The sequence below is a fragment of the Festucalex cinctus genome, chromosome 13, assembly GCF_051991245.1.
Source record: "Festucalex cinctus isolate MCC-2025b chromosome 13, RoL_Fcin_1.0, whole genome shotgun sequence".
Lineage (NCBI taxonomy): Eukaryota > Metazoa > Chordata > Actinopteri > Syngnathiformes > Syngnathidae > Festucalex > Festucalex cinctus.
In genome coordinates this window covers 8,290,686-8,304,761 of record NC_135423.1, presented here as the reverse complement: position 1 = coordinate 8,304,761, position 14,076 = coordinate 8,290,686, and the positions used below count along the sequence as shown (strand labels likewise).

The following is a 14,076-nucleotide window of genomic DNA, read 5'->3' as shown; positions in this document are numbered from 1 at the left end:
TATTTTATGTAATGCAATTAAATAAGCAAAAATGGCATACATTCTGGATTCATTACAAATCAACTGAAATATTGCAAGCCTTTTATTGTTTTAATATTGCTGATTATGGCTTCTTTTTTTTTTACTTGGTCTGAGGAAATATTCTAATATTTTGAGATCGGATATTTGAGTTTTGTTTAAGCTGTAAGCCATAATCAGCAATATTAAAACAATAAAAGGCTTGCAATATTTCAGTTGATTTGTAATGAATCCAGAATGTATGGCATTTTTTGCTTATTTAATTGCATTACAGATAATAAAGGACTTTATCACAATATTCCAATTTTCTGAGACAGTCCTGTATCTATCTAGCGATAGAGATATCCAGTGTTTAGTTATCATATGAACCAAAAAAGCAAGGCACTAGGAGTGATGTCATCTGAAGCCGCTTTTCTATTGGCTGCTGCTAGATGACGTAACTTATGTGCAACACTTTCACATCTGTTATTCTGATTAATATTTAAATATATACTTAAAATCAACCCCAAAGACTTGTCTAATACATTAATATCAAAAGATGAAAATGAAAAACTTTTTTTTTTTTTAAAGTTAATTTTAGTTCACTAAAATAACCAATTTTAAAAAAAGTCATGAATAAGAAAAGAATCCACTGTGTTAAATCTTATTCCAGTTTATTGCCATCTGTTACCTTGATGGCAAAGAAGCAAAAAAAGATTCCATATCAAATGTAACCTGTCGTTGCAGTTTCTGCACTTAAAAATGCACTTGTAGAATATCAACATTAATTATATTCTTTTTCCTCACATTTGAAAGCACCCGTCTAAGGAGGAGAAGAGCAAAAAGCAGAACCCGTTAGCTGCTATCAATGCATGGAAGACGTACAACACTTTGTAAACAAGTCCATGTTGACTTTTCAGCGATGACAATTTCCTGTGTGGAATATCAACACCCACACACACAAGCGCTCAAAGACACGAGGTCATTTACGATCGCTCGTCAATCATTTCTCGCCGTACATAATAGTTATTGCTGCTGGTTAAAAAAAAAAAAAAAGTGATGACTTTCATCAGCTTGTTCCAGTTTAAAAAAAGTTTGTTTTTTTTAAGTCTCCAACATTGCACTAAAAGTATAAAACAGTTCAATTCTTTTGAGTGTGCTTGTGTAAACCTAACAGGAGTTCAGCTTTCCAGCTTTAAAAGAGGCACGGCACTTTTTTTTTTTTTTTTTTTTTTGAGATCGATGGCTTTCTTGAAGATGCATAGTGCAGCAAGTTCCAAACAAACATGGTTGCTGCATGTCTTTCCATCCGGGAGGGGGGAACTCACGTTCAAGATAGAAGAAAAACAGCAGGAATGGTCTTTCTTAAAAAAAAAAAAAAAAAAAAGTAGGCACAGAAACTGTACAAAGGTCAGCAAGCGTGTTCTAGAAAGACCAGAAAAATGAAATACATTTCCATTGACACGAGTCGTTGAGTTGAGTGTTGTAGTGTTGCTGCTGTGTGTTTCAATGCAAAGTGTCCAACGAGGCAAAAATTTACCTCAGAGGAGTCGATAAGACGTAAAGAACAAGGCTGGATGGATTCCACTTGGCCGGAAAAAAAAAAAAAACAAAGTCAGATCTTGCTTCAAAGTCCGCAACCGGCGCTTCTTTCACTTTCAATCATCCGCAAGTCTTCAACGTCTCTGACAGCATGGAAGCGAAAATGTCGATGAGGTTGTCCAGCCCCCACAAGTAGCCGTCCTCCTGGTTGCCCTCCACCCAGGGGGTGCGGTGGTCCAAGGTCCTGTGGAGGGGCAGGGGCACCGTCTTGCCAAAGTCGATCATCCACACGCGGGCCTTCCCCGAGGCGTCGTGCACAAACAGGAGCGAGCTGCCCACCACCTGCAACATCACAAAAAAAAAAAAAAAACGTCACAAAAACAGACTCAAACTCCAGACAAGATCATTGAGGAATACAATACATTGGTTCTAAAATAGAAATATCTTGGTTCTCTTAAGAATCGCGATTCTCATTTAGTACAATTCAGAATTGATTTTAAATGTCCTAAAGTCGATTTTATTTCAATTATTTTATACTGTCTTGTCCTTGTTTGTGTGCTGGGAACGCTGTTGATGTTGTACCTGATCTGGCCACTTAGGGGCAGTGTGGTTCCGTGCTTTCTGATACACAGTTAAGTTATAGGTCGCTTGCACATCGTAATGCATCATGGGAGTTTTTCCTTCGGGCGCCATATTGGGTGTCCACCGGTTCACAAGGTACACTCGCGAGTTACACGGTAGAGCTTATCAACCTGATGTAATTTTCGCAGTATTTTCACGATTTACCGGAAGATCAAAAACAACGATACAGGCAGAAGGTGTCTCTGTGTGGCGGGATTGATCCTAATTACGTCCTGACCAAGGGTGATTTTTTTTTTGACGGAGAAAGCTTGCTGGCCAAATGTGACATCTCTGGACATCTTTCCCTACCTCGTGTTGACAACATGCTCCATAACACGCCAACAAATCCCTGGAGGCTTACAATTATTTTGTAAGCGGGTGGATACAGAGTGTAAACTTTAACATCGCATCAGAAGAAACTGTTGCTGTTGCACGTAAGTAAACCACATGGTGTTGGTAATTCTGCACACAAAAATGTTGATTTGTTCTCAGGCTTCCTGTTATCATTGTGTTTACATGCACAGCTAGGTTTACCTGATGTGGTTTTTCTAACAATTTTATAACAGGCAAATATGGCAGAGCGTATAAGAATAAAAAGTAACTATGCACAGCCTCCCCGTGGCTTAATTAAATTTAATGCTACCCTTTCACTAGTTACATGTTACTTAATCAACTTATTCTAAATGGTTAAGGTTAACCACTCTCAGAGGACGTATTTTTAGTTTCAGTTTCCAGTACAATAAAACGTGTTCATGGTAACTACTGAGCATACTGACAGCTTTTCTTATGATCTCACGGTTAAGGAGGCTGTCACAACACCCAATTTCTGTCTGGTGCCAGATGGCAACAATTCCCATCACTTGTCACGACAACACCAATAGTATTACCAGGTATGTATGGCTTTACTTTTTGTAGTTTCTTATTTAATTCTATGTTTCATATTTTCATTACAATGTTTGTAATATTTTCAGATTCAGGCACAGATTAGTTTAACTGGACGGACTTCTGCGACTTTGTGGTGTGGACAAAGTGTGATTGAGCGAGTCCACCCAGATCGCTCGTTTTGGCCAGTTGGAAAAGCCAGAGTTTTTTTTCCCCAAAATCCCCTCCTTACCTGAACTGCTCGGGAGAGCATTTACTAGATCAGCAGTGGACTTCCAGTGTTCCTGCTCAGCCGCTGTCACCTACCACTTGCTCATGTACTTCAAAGATGCGGAATAAAGTAGTTTTTTGTGCTGCAGCAGATTGTAAAATCAAATATTATCACTTGAAGTGTGCCAATCTAGACTTCCAAAAGGACAGTGGTTTTGTGACAAGTGTGAAACAAGGATTATTGGGAAAACTGTAACACAGTACTGGTACTTGTCTTACATTAAACAAATTTAAAAGAGAGCAACTTTTTCCTCTGTACATAGCATAATGAAAGTCATTGCGTACCCCATCAACATTACATCATACCGTCATCTCAGGATGGTAGGCACCTGTGCTAAAATAAATACATTAATTAACAGTTCAATTTTATCCCTGAAATTACTACATCTAATCATTATTCACTTCATTTTTTGTGCTTTTAGAAATAATAGAGATTTATGCCATTACTTTAAGAGGGACCATATTGCACATTGAGTCAAATCCTGTCATTTGTATTATGTATAGCTTTGTAAACAAACCCAACAATAGAATTTGTATAAACGCTGCCTTTATTAGCGCCAAACAAACAGTCGCATGTTGTCCTCCTCCAATGCTTTGATGCTCGCCTTCGTTTCCATCATGTCATTGGCAATCAAGTCGGTGTGGCATGAGATCCCTAAAGAAAAAAATAAAGAAAAAATCAAAAAAATACGGTACCAGTAATAGGTTTAATATAGTAAAGTAGTATAGTTTTTTTGTCAGTGTAAAAGAAATGTACACATTTTGTTGCATTTTTTAATGTATGAACATTGCTACAGGCAAATACTTATTTCTATAAACACTTCCAAATGTCTCTAAAATATAAGGTGCGTGTACACACACAAACAAAAACACATACATTCACTCATGCATACAATATATCATGTAATGAATTCTGAGTGGCATACCAGAGTCAATGATGTCAGCAGTACTTGAGGGTACAGGTTACTGGAGCCATCTGGCTGCATAACTGCAACAATCTCTGCCACTTCGAGTCGTCTTTTCTTTGCTTGTCTCTCCTGTGCACGTTCATATCTTGGCACCGACTGGGCTGAGACATAGATGTTGTAACTTGGGACCCAACTTTAATGTTGGAGCCCAGTCGGGATGATTGGACAGAAAAACGGGCGCAGGGCGACCTGTTAAAATAAACAAATATATAAACAAATAAAATATGGAAAGACTGGTTATTTTACCGCAGTAGGGTGGCCGTGAATAAGTTCTTTAGCATGATGTGTAGGCTACCGGGGCTCTGTTTTCTTGCATCAGCCCCTTCTGTCTCTTTTTTTTCCAAGTTTACATTTTGCCACCAAAAAACATGTTATCGGCATTAAAAGCCCAAGACTAATCAATCCAATTTCAGCAGTAAACACTTTGCACTGGCACTACTTGGGTGAAAATGTTCGATGTTAGCTTTCGGCTAACGTCCGCTAGCCAGCTTGTACTACCGAACTTGCTTGCTCATGAATCCAAAACATAAGCAACTTGCCCATATATGGGCGGTCGAAACGTTATTAATCCTCATGCATTAAATAAAGGTAAACAAGCTTACCGCTCACAAAGTGATCGCTGCACACACGAGCCCAAAGTAACGACTTCCCTCCGGAGTCCGCACTCCTCTGTCTCCAGGCCCTGGTTCCTAATTATTTTCGGAATTCGGAAAAAAGACCGACCATTTTCCCCCTTGGCTTTGTTCGAACAGCCAACGATACAGCAACAATGTACCATTTTAAACGCAGAAAACAAACGTGATAGATACGTGTTAGACCGAATCGCTACGTAAATGGAGGCCACCCAGCATGGCGACTACGAGAAATCCGAGGCGGAAGTGACGACATGTGCAAGCGACCTATAGCCACATTAGAGAGTCGAAGGTAAAAGTCACGATCAAGTTATGCCAATAAAAGTAGATTTTTTGTTGCGTAGGAAGAGCATAGGTCGGTGAGTAATGTTAACATGCTTCTCTGTATATATTCCTGAAGCGTTTTGAATGAATAGCCGTTCTTTTGAGGAATAAAAGTGCCGCGAGTAGCGCGCTAATCATTATTAGCCAGTTAGACTGGAGTAGATCATGACAATTATTTGCTCGTCTATAAAACGAAGAATTGTCAAGCAAATTATTTTCAAATCGAAAAGTGCTTCTGAATCGAATAGCAGACAGTCAAAGATAACCAACGCTAGTAATTACTACCGTATGCTGCGGGCATGGAAGCAACTCTCGGGTAAATATAAACAAATCTAAAAACTCAGCGAACAGGTTTGTTTTGGATTTTGTGTGTACGTGTGTTACCTCATGTGTCTTGAAGAACTGCGAGTGTTCCAGCACCGAGCGCAGCTCCTCCAAACGCTGCAGGTACAACTTCTAAACCAAAGGAAGGGAGGAGAAAAAAAAAATAAAAAAAAAAATTAAAAAAAAAGAACAAAAGCCTCAAAATGGAGTTTGACTGACAGATGTGTTTCAGCGGAAGCGCTCCAAAAGTGGCATCATTTATTATATACATTATTTACGTTGCATTGTTTCAAAGAAATATATCGATTGATCAATGATTCAAAGAATTGCTAGCCGCATCCCTCGTCTGTTTTAAAGCGACGGTGAATGGAGACCCACCAGGGTGCGAGTGTTTCCGTCAACAAAATCGTGGAGGGCCCGCATCACTTGCTCCTTCAGCTTGGTGGTCTTGAAATTGGTGTTGCAGGTGCCGTCTGCTTTCTGCACAAGATGAAAAACAAAAAGAAAGATGAATGAATGAAGGCTTTTCACTGAATCGAGTACGTTTTGGAATCGACGCGGGCGGGGACCTTGATGCCCTCGATGCGGAATCCGAGCGTGGCGGTGGAGCTGAGCGTCTCGCGCCACTGCATGTATCGGGGCTTGAGGACGCCCTGCTGGGCCCTCTCCTGCTCGGTGGGGGCCCCGGGGTCCACCGCCACCATCTTGTCGTACATGTCCTTGCGCAGGCGCGGACGCTCTCGCGCTTTCAGCAGCTCCTCCTCCAAATACGTCCTTCGTCACACACGACAGACAAGTCCACGTTTTTTTTTCTACATGATTTGCATTTCACTGCTTCCCTATTTCGTAAGTCACGCGTTTCCTCAACACGTAAACAAATTGACTTCAAACGTGGAAGGGAAGTCAACCTTCGACATTTCTTAACAATAATAAGCAAGATGTGATGTCACTTTGTCTAAACATGACGTTCTGATTCATATTTGTGGAATACGAGTCATGAAGCAGAATCCAGCCGTTTGTATCCATCTCAGTGAGGCGGCCATTTTGCCACTTGCTGTCCACTGAAGACGACATCACAGTTGCAACAACCAATCACAGCTCCCATGTTTCCTGAAGCCGAGCTGTGATTGGTTGGAGCAACTGTGATGTCATTTTCACTTGCCAGCCCTTCTGATATTGATAATGACTTCTGGATTTTGCTGCTTAAATCATATCCCACTAACGCAATGCAGTATTAGCATTGTGAGTCTGCATGGAACATATATCATTTTTGGGGGGTTGACAAGTTGTATTATTTTCTTGGTGACTTAATTTTGTGCTGTTCTTGACAACACTAATGAATATGCAATAGATCTTGAAAAATGTCTTTTATCTAAGCGCCACTCGTGCAATCGTTTTTCTTCTCTCTCACCTGCTGCCCATTTTACAGTCCATGATGGAGGGCGAGTCAAAATCGGCCAACAGGTCGTCCATCAGGTTGTAATCCTGCCGCTCTCGCTGCACCACGCCATAATAACCGGGCACGTACGGCCGCAGCGCGTCCGTCATCAGCTTCTGGAGACATTGCTGCTCGCACTCGCAGTAGCGCTTCAACAGGCGGCCGTTCTCGCCCGCTTGGAAGTTCCCTGAAACCATCCAGATGAATTTCAAAACGGGGCCGGCGCGGTGCGAGTGGCCGCGCTCGGCGAACGGACGTACCCGCGTGGCCGGCGAGCTGCACCCACGGGTAGCGCTTCTTGAAGGACACCACGAAGGGGGACCAGTGCACCATGCTCTTCAACTTATGCCACGACTTATTCTAAAAGGAAAACACATCGGCGACATGTCAACGCTTCGCACACACTGGAGCGGCAAAATCCACACACACAAACAAACACACCTTAGTAGACATTGGTCAGCTCCTCCCCCTTTTCAGGCCAAGCAAGGCGTGCTGACAAAAGCCATTCATAAAACATTGACTAACGTGTCCGCAGAGTCGTCAGAGCTGTACTGTCTCAAAGTGCGTTTTATCTGCATAAGCAAGGACAGTCTTCACTTTGACGCAGGCATAAGATTAGAGTGCGTGCGTGCGTGAGACAAATCAGATGGACAAAGTGTGCGTGCCATCCAAGGTTATTTTAGTCAACTAAAACAGGAAAACAAACTAAAATTAAAAACATTTCTTAAAGGGATACTTCACTTATTTATCCCATTATAGCAATAAACAGTTCATATTTTGTCTATAATTAATTTGATAGTTTCATTATTTTTCATGTACAATTAGTACCTTTAAAAACACATTTTGCAACTTGTTGTCGACTGAAAATGACATCACAAGGGCTCAGGTAACCAATCACAGCTCACCTGTTTTCTAGGTTTGGTCATGTGACATTCACAAGCTGAGCTGTGATTCCACAGCCATTTAATTCCACAAGAAATATAAGAAAATTCAGAAGTGATTTGGAAATTCTTATTTTATGCAAATAAGATTGATCCCAAAGCGTAGAGATTTGTTATCATGAATGAAATTTATAATTCCAGCTTTAATATGTCCACTTTTCTCACATACATACTTTTCAAATCCCTCCAAAATTGTGATGATACAAGGCAATTACTAAATAAATGCAAAAACTGTTTCAACTGTAAAGGGAAGTGAAGTAATCAGAGCAATATCAGATGATGTCATAACAAACAAGCCAAACAAACATTGTTATCGTTTGTGACTTTTCAGACAGCTGCTCAGTGTTGGGAAAGATGAGTGAATAATGAGTGACTTGATTGTCGTCACCTGTGGATTTCTCCCTCAAAATCGCATCCTCGTCCTCGCATTGACCTTGACGACGCAAGCACATCACAGCCGAAAATGCGTCAAACGTCTTGCAGGATGTTTTGCTGAAACGTCGTCTGATTTCCTCTTCGACTTGTGACACCGAGCGACTTGCGCCTGCAGCATGCCATGTGAAAGGCCTTCACTCGGGCACCCTGACTTATTTCTCGTCACTCGGATTTGCATTTTAACAGGTTGCAAAATAGCCAAATAGGACACTCCCGTTTTGCTTCAACCGCTTCAAGGCATAATCAAATCAACTTTGACATACAATCAACCTGAACGTTTTTAGCCGTCTTTGTGCCTGGAGATTAACGTCAAGTTAGGACAATGGTCAAAAGCTCGGTCATAGAAACTTAAAAAGAAAAATGTCGTTGCGCAACAATGCATATAAACAACCTACAATCTTTAATAATGCTTCATATTGAGGTACTTACTTGCTAATGCACGCACACATCGAGTTCCTCCACATATTGATCTGACTTCACAACCATATTACGTTCCCCTTCATCTGACAATGAGCGTGGATTTGAAACATAAAAGGGCCAAAACATGCCTTGTGAAAATTTAACTGCACTAAAAAAACTAACCACTACAGGGTGCTACAATTGCACAAATGCAAATCAACCTGACTTTTATTTATTTTTAAAGATGTGCTGCTTTTAATATCATGACACGACGACAATATATCATGACAGTTTTAATATTGCGATATCACGATATTGCCATTATCGTTTCATCCCTACACAGGACTGGTTGCCAGTCAATGCTAGGGCACAAACAGACGAGTCTACAATGAACCTAACATGCATGTTTTGGGAATTTGGGAGGAGCCTGGAGTATCCGGAGTAAACCCACGCAATCATAGGGAGAACATGCAAACGTCACACGAGAGATTCGAACCCAGAACCTTGCGGACTTGCTCTCATGCCAACATACTACGTCATAAATGAGCTTTTCAAATTCATTTTTCGGGATCGAGCGTTGCTGTCAGAAATGTACAATTTTCTGTAGGATTTCAAACGCAGTTGGACAGATGCAGACAAAACAAATATGCTTTTCTCTTCACCGTTAGCAAAGGGTCGCCACTGGCGGGTGTCAGCAGGCCAGTATGGCTCCCTCTCGTCCTGGAATCCTCCCCAAACATCTTTTTCTTCTCCCTCCCCTAGCTAGAACGAGTGAGCGCCTTGTGTTGTTCTCCCGCTTCAACATGTGCAGGCTCGCTCCATAATCCTTCTCTTCTGTCAAATGTTCACACGGGCGGAGCGCCCTCGCGTTCCCTGCCAGCTTCTTTGCGGCTGAATTCCAAATGCGATTGGTGCCGTTTCAGTATCCCGTCACGTCCTTATACTTTGTCAGGGCTTGATACTATCAAACAAGCCTGCATTCGTTCTTCTTCCTTTTTCTTGACCATCTCTTCTTTGTTCCTCCTCATCCCGCAACCCCTCACCCCCCATGCTGAGCCCCCACGCAGAGCCAATCGCAGACACGCTGAAGTGGGGGTAGGAAGAGCGGACCTACATTCCCTCCCACTGTGGTAAATTCCACAGTAGCGTGTACATGTCAGTCAGCTTCATAGTCAATTGTTTTATTTTATAAACTGTGACATTTTATTGTGTGTGTGTGTGTGTGTGTGTGTGTGTGTGTGTGTAACACTGCAAAAGTAAATAAATAAAATGACTTAAAATATTAATACAATTAAATCATTATTAATATTCTGTGCTTCAAAAAGTCTAAACATAAAATGTTTTAAAACGTTAAAATTGAAGATATAATACACATTTTTCATAGAAATATAAAACGCAAAAGTGAGTCAGTTGCTGGACAGAAACGTCTTACACAAAGCTGATGAGTCTTCTTCGCCTGAGACTTGTGTCCAGTTCCCCACCATTCTTATGAGGCGCTCCCCCTAGTGGCCCGCAGAGTAATTGCTCAATAAGTCATGAACAATGGAGCCGTTATAGTGGCTGTATATGAACCACAAATATCACCATACTTGCACAGGCGTATTGATAATCTATCGTGAGACAAAGTATCATGGTATCGATGTATCACAGCATGCGCATTGGTTGGTGCAAACGTGTGAAGCGGAGACAAATGTTGAGGCAGGTTGAGCGGAGGTTGCAAGAACTGAATGAAACGGAATTTAATGTACCCTAGAGTGATGGAAAAATGTGCGTGCGCGCGCGCACACGCTCTGGCTCGTACACGGAACTTGTCAGACGACGGGTGAAAGGAGCGCTGTGCATTCTTGGCAGCCGTTTGCGCAGAAGCATACGAGTGAGTGGTTTGTATCAAAACCACATCCCGTTGGCCCACATTGTCCAAATGTGTTGATGGCGCTTTCACACCGACACGACACGACGATGCTCAAAGGGCCGCGACTCATTTTTATAACAATCGGCCAAGTCATTCCTAGAATATCATTTAAAAAATGTAAATGTCATTTTACTAATTAAATAATTTGCTCATTTTGTGTTATTATGAATTTAAAGATCAATTATTAATTATTGTTCTTGTACACTTTTAGTAAAATATAATTGTTTTGTACATTTTTGTTTTTGATCATTTACAATAAATCAATTTATTTCATTATATAGTTATTTAGCAAATTGGCAATACTGTTTTAATAAGGGTTAAATTAATAGTTAATTAAATTATAAAAACTTTAATTACTTAAATTAATTTGCTTAATATTCTAAATATAAATATTATATATATAATTATTATTTTACATTAGAGACATTGCAGTTACATTATTTTCAAACTTGCAAAACAATCAAGAATGTTCAAATGAAAATATTGCTTGTTGCACAGCTAAAAAATGTTTTAAAATGCCAACAATTTGACCATAAAACCAATTTCCATTTCCAATATTTCCTATGGGGAAAATGTATTTTGCGTGACTACACTACATTCAAATGTAATATTATAGGAAAAAAACAATGCTTGTCTTCCAGACTGGCATCCAACTCCGACTCATTCCTGACGACAAGTTTACTCAGTTACTGACAGAGTTTGGTGATTCGAAGGATTTGATCAGACTGCGTTGGGAACATTTCATCATTTCAAAAATCACGAAACTTAGTGTTGCAGCCATAATTGGAACATGTCATCATATAGTATAGTCATGTTTAGCATTTCAGACAGACAGACAGATGGGTTGGTTCCTGTTGCTGACACAATTTGTCAGCTGTGTTGCCTCAGGAGGTCTTTATTTGCTTTTCAAACTCATTTCATAGTTTTCAACGCAGCCAGTGGGAACGCTGAGTTGCGTAAGCACACAAACTCAAGTATGCATTTATGTCAATAAAAAGGGAAGCATCACATGGATGCCACATTTCATGTTTCATGTGAAAGTGTGTGTAATCTTATCTCGGCTTACAACATTTTTCCTCTTGTATTTTGTTCCACTTTGTAACGTTCAGCCGGAAAATATGACTTCTAACGGCGGATGAATATATACAGTGGGGAGGCTGTCTTGCACTTAACTATACACACACAATACATAACCTACACATTACTTTCTTGTGTCAGGGAAAGGCTAAATAGCACAGGTGCTAAATTGAGCTCAAGACAAAAAACAAAAACAAAACAAAACAAAACAAAAAAGTACCATATATGGCAAAGACGCTGCCTAGCAACCGGCTTCACTTCAATTTTCCATGACACACACGCTCAAGTCAGAGTACGACGTGCCATCACGCCGATGCCGTGTGTGCGTGTGTCAACAGGTTTCTGCAGCCGTCACAGCGTACCGACTGGAACTGGTTGGACGGCGAGGCCGAGGCTTGCAAGAGACACACACACACACACACACACACACACACACACACACACACACACACACCCACTGGGACATTTTATTTTTTTTAAACTTAACTAGGAGGAGGACACAATGTGGCCATTAAAGCCCGGGCGGGTTCTTATCAGAAACGAAGGCGAACACGTCATCCTGTTTGTTACAACAGCTCAAGTTTGCTCAGGTTGCTCATTTCCTGCCTGTGGATGGACGACACGAGCCAGTAAACGCTTGTTGGCTGCTCTTACTAAATGCATGTGGATGTGAAGAAATGTACAGGGGTCAACAAAAGGAGCACACGACCAAATGGCAGCTTTCTGGAATCCATAATACAACAACAACGTCTTGATTCACTGTCAGCCATTTGAAAACATTTCAACATTTTCAATACCCACACGATATTATGTTCAATAATTATATATAAATGACAGATTAGACTCCTTCCTTTCTGCCTTGTCCCGTTCTATAAAAGTTGACAGTAGAAAAATGTAGGTTGCACCAAATGCAGACATTAACTTCCATGGACTCTCAAACTGTGTTTATTTGGTATCAAATGGTGGGTAATGATGCCATCTACTGGTGGTTGTGCATCAGTAAAGTTGTTTCCAAGTTTGACATTTACAGTGGCGTGTCATCAGATCATTATCCCCCAGCTAGCCCCGTTCAAAAAAATAGAATTGACAAGCATACTTGTCAAATTGCTCACACTAATTACAACAACTATGGTGGTAGAGGTGAGTTGTAGTTTTTATAATTGAGTTTTGTTTTTATGCCGGTCTTCCAAAATATAACTTGACGTAACACCAGCCCATGGCGTTTAAAAAAAAAAAAAAAAAAAAAAAAAAAAAAAATGCTGGCGACTGATGTACAATGCAGAAAACTAAAGATGTCAATGAATCGACTTCACATAAAATCGACTATGAAAAAATATTTTGTCATTCACATCCCTACAACAAACTATCCTGCAATGATGTCAACACAATGAATGACCTAACTCATCATTCCAATCATTCCAAGAAGGACCGCCGAGACAATAAAATCAGCTGCCTCTTGAGGAACCATATTTAGGCGCGATTAAAAGTTTTTGACTCAAAAATGAGGGGAGGGGATTTGGCTGACCCTCATCCTGCCATGAATGAGGCTCGTTTAAACCGCTCTGTCTCGTCTCATGACTCATATTTGCCTTACTTTCTGTCTGCAGAAGAGGAAACTAAAATTCCACACTGGGGTGGACCATTCACAAGTAACGTTAATGAGTTGATTATTATCAATGGAAAACAGAAACGGCACAATTATGAATGACTTAATTGTGGGTATTGGGTAGGGCAGACATGAAGTATATTATCTTTCAACCAGGTGGACATGTTGGAAATCTGCCTTGCGTTGAGGCATTTTTTTATTTTTCTTAAACAGAGCACACAGAGACAAACAACCATCCACACTCACAAGCACACCTAGGGACAATTCGGAGGTTAGTCAAGTCAAGTCATCTTTATTTAGATAGCGCTTTCAAACAGCCTATTTTTGAGTGTATGGTATCTTCACTCCCTCACCATGCAATTTTGCCCAAAACAAAAGGAAATACACGTCGCTGCAGAAGTCAGAAAAAGACCCAGTCGCCTCACTTAATTTGAACGAGTGTCGGCAAAACCCAAGTTTTTGGACATGATTCCTGTCAAGCAGGGTAAGAATGAATTGATATGACCTCATAGTTTCAATGTTTTGTTGGCATTTATAGTAAATAGTAAGTCAACAAACGTGTGGATAGTTAGCTACCCGGCGCTATCATTAGCCTTTGGCTAAAAACAACAATGGACAACATGACCTTCGTGCCGACGTAGTACTTTTTGGCCATTTTGGAGGGATTGGACTGGTCATGCGGTCCACAAAATTTGAGCCAGCGCAGAC

The 14,076-nt window shown here is 40.7% G+C and overlaps 1 protein-coding gene and 2 long non-coding RNA genes across 4 annotated transcripts in view; 1 reads left to right on the top strand and 2 right to left on the bottom strand.

Annotated features, from left to right (window-relative positions):
- Window positions 1-654: 654 nt before the first annotated feature.
- itpkcb (inositol-trisphosphate 3-kinase Cb) overlaps window positions 655-14,076 on the bottom strand; it is a 22,272-nt gene continuing 8,850 nt past the window's right edge. The window contains exons 3-8 of one of the 2 annotated variants that reach the window (XM_077540452.1): window positions 7,259-7,358; window positions 6,972-7,185; window positions 6,130-6,334; window positions 5,939-6,040; window positions 5,621-5,689; window positions 655-1,881 (exon numbers count right to left, since the gene is read on the bottom strand). In XM_077540452.1, the coding sequence (XP_077396578.1) occupies window positions 1,660-1,881; window positions 5,621-5,689; window positions 5,939-6,040; window positions 6,130-6,334; window positions 6,972-7,185; window positions 7,259-7,358 (912 nt within the window). In that variant the 3' untranslated portion in view covers window positions 655-1,659. Of the gene's footprint in view, window positions 1,882-5,620; window positions 5,693-5,938; window positions 6,041-6,129; window positions 6,335-6,971; window positions 7,186-7,258; window positions 7,359-14,076 lie in introns of both variants that reach the window. The other variant, XM_077540451.1, reaches the window with a different exon arrangement.
- On the bottom strand, window positions 1,888-5,584 carry LOC144032906 (uncharacterized). Its single transcript, XR_013287819.1, has 3 exons — window positions 4,883-5,584; window positions 4,239-4,469; window positions 1,888-3,967 (listed from the first exon to the last, which is right to left on the bottom strand). It is a non-coding gene; the product is annotated as an uncharacterized LOC144032906 (long non-coding RNA).
- Window positions 2,183-5,146, top strand: LOC144032907 (uncharacterized). The gene is made up of 2 exons (XR_013287820.1): window positions 2,183-3,050; window positions 3,132-5,146. It is a non-coding gene; the product is annotated as an uncharacterized LOC144032907 (long non-coding RNA).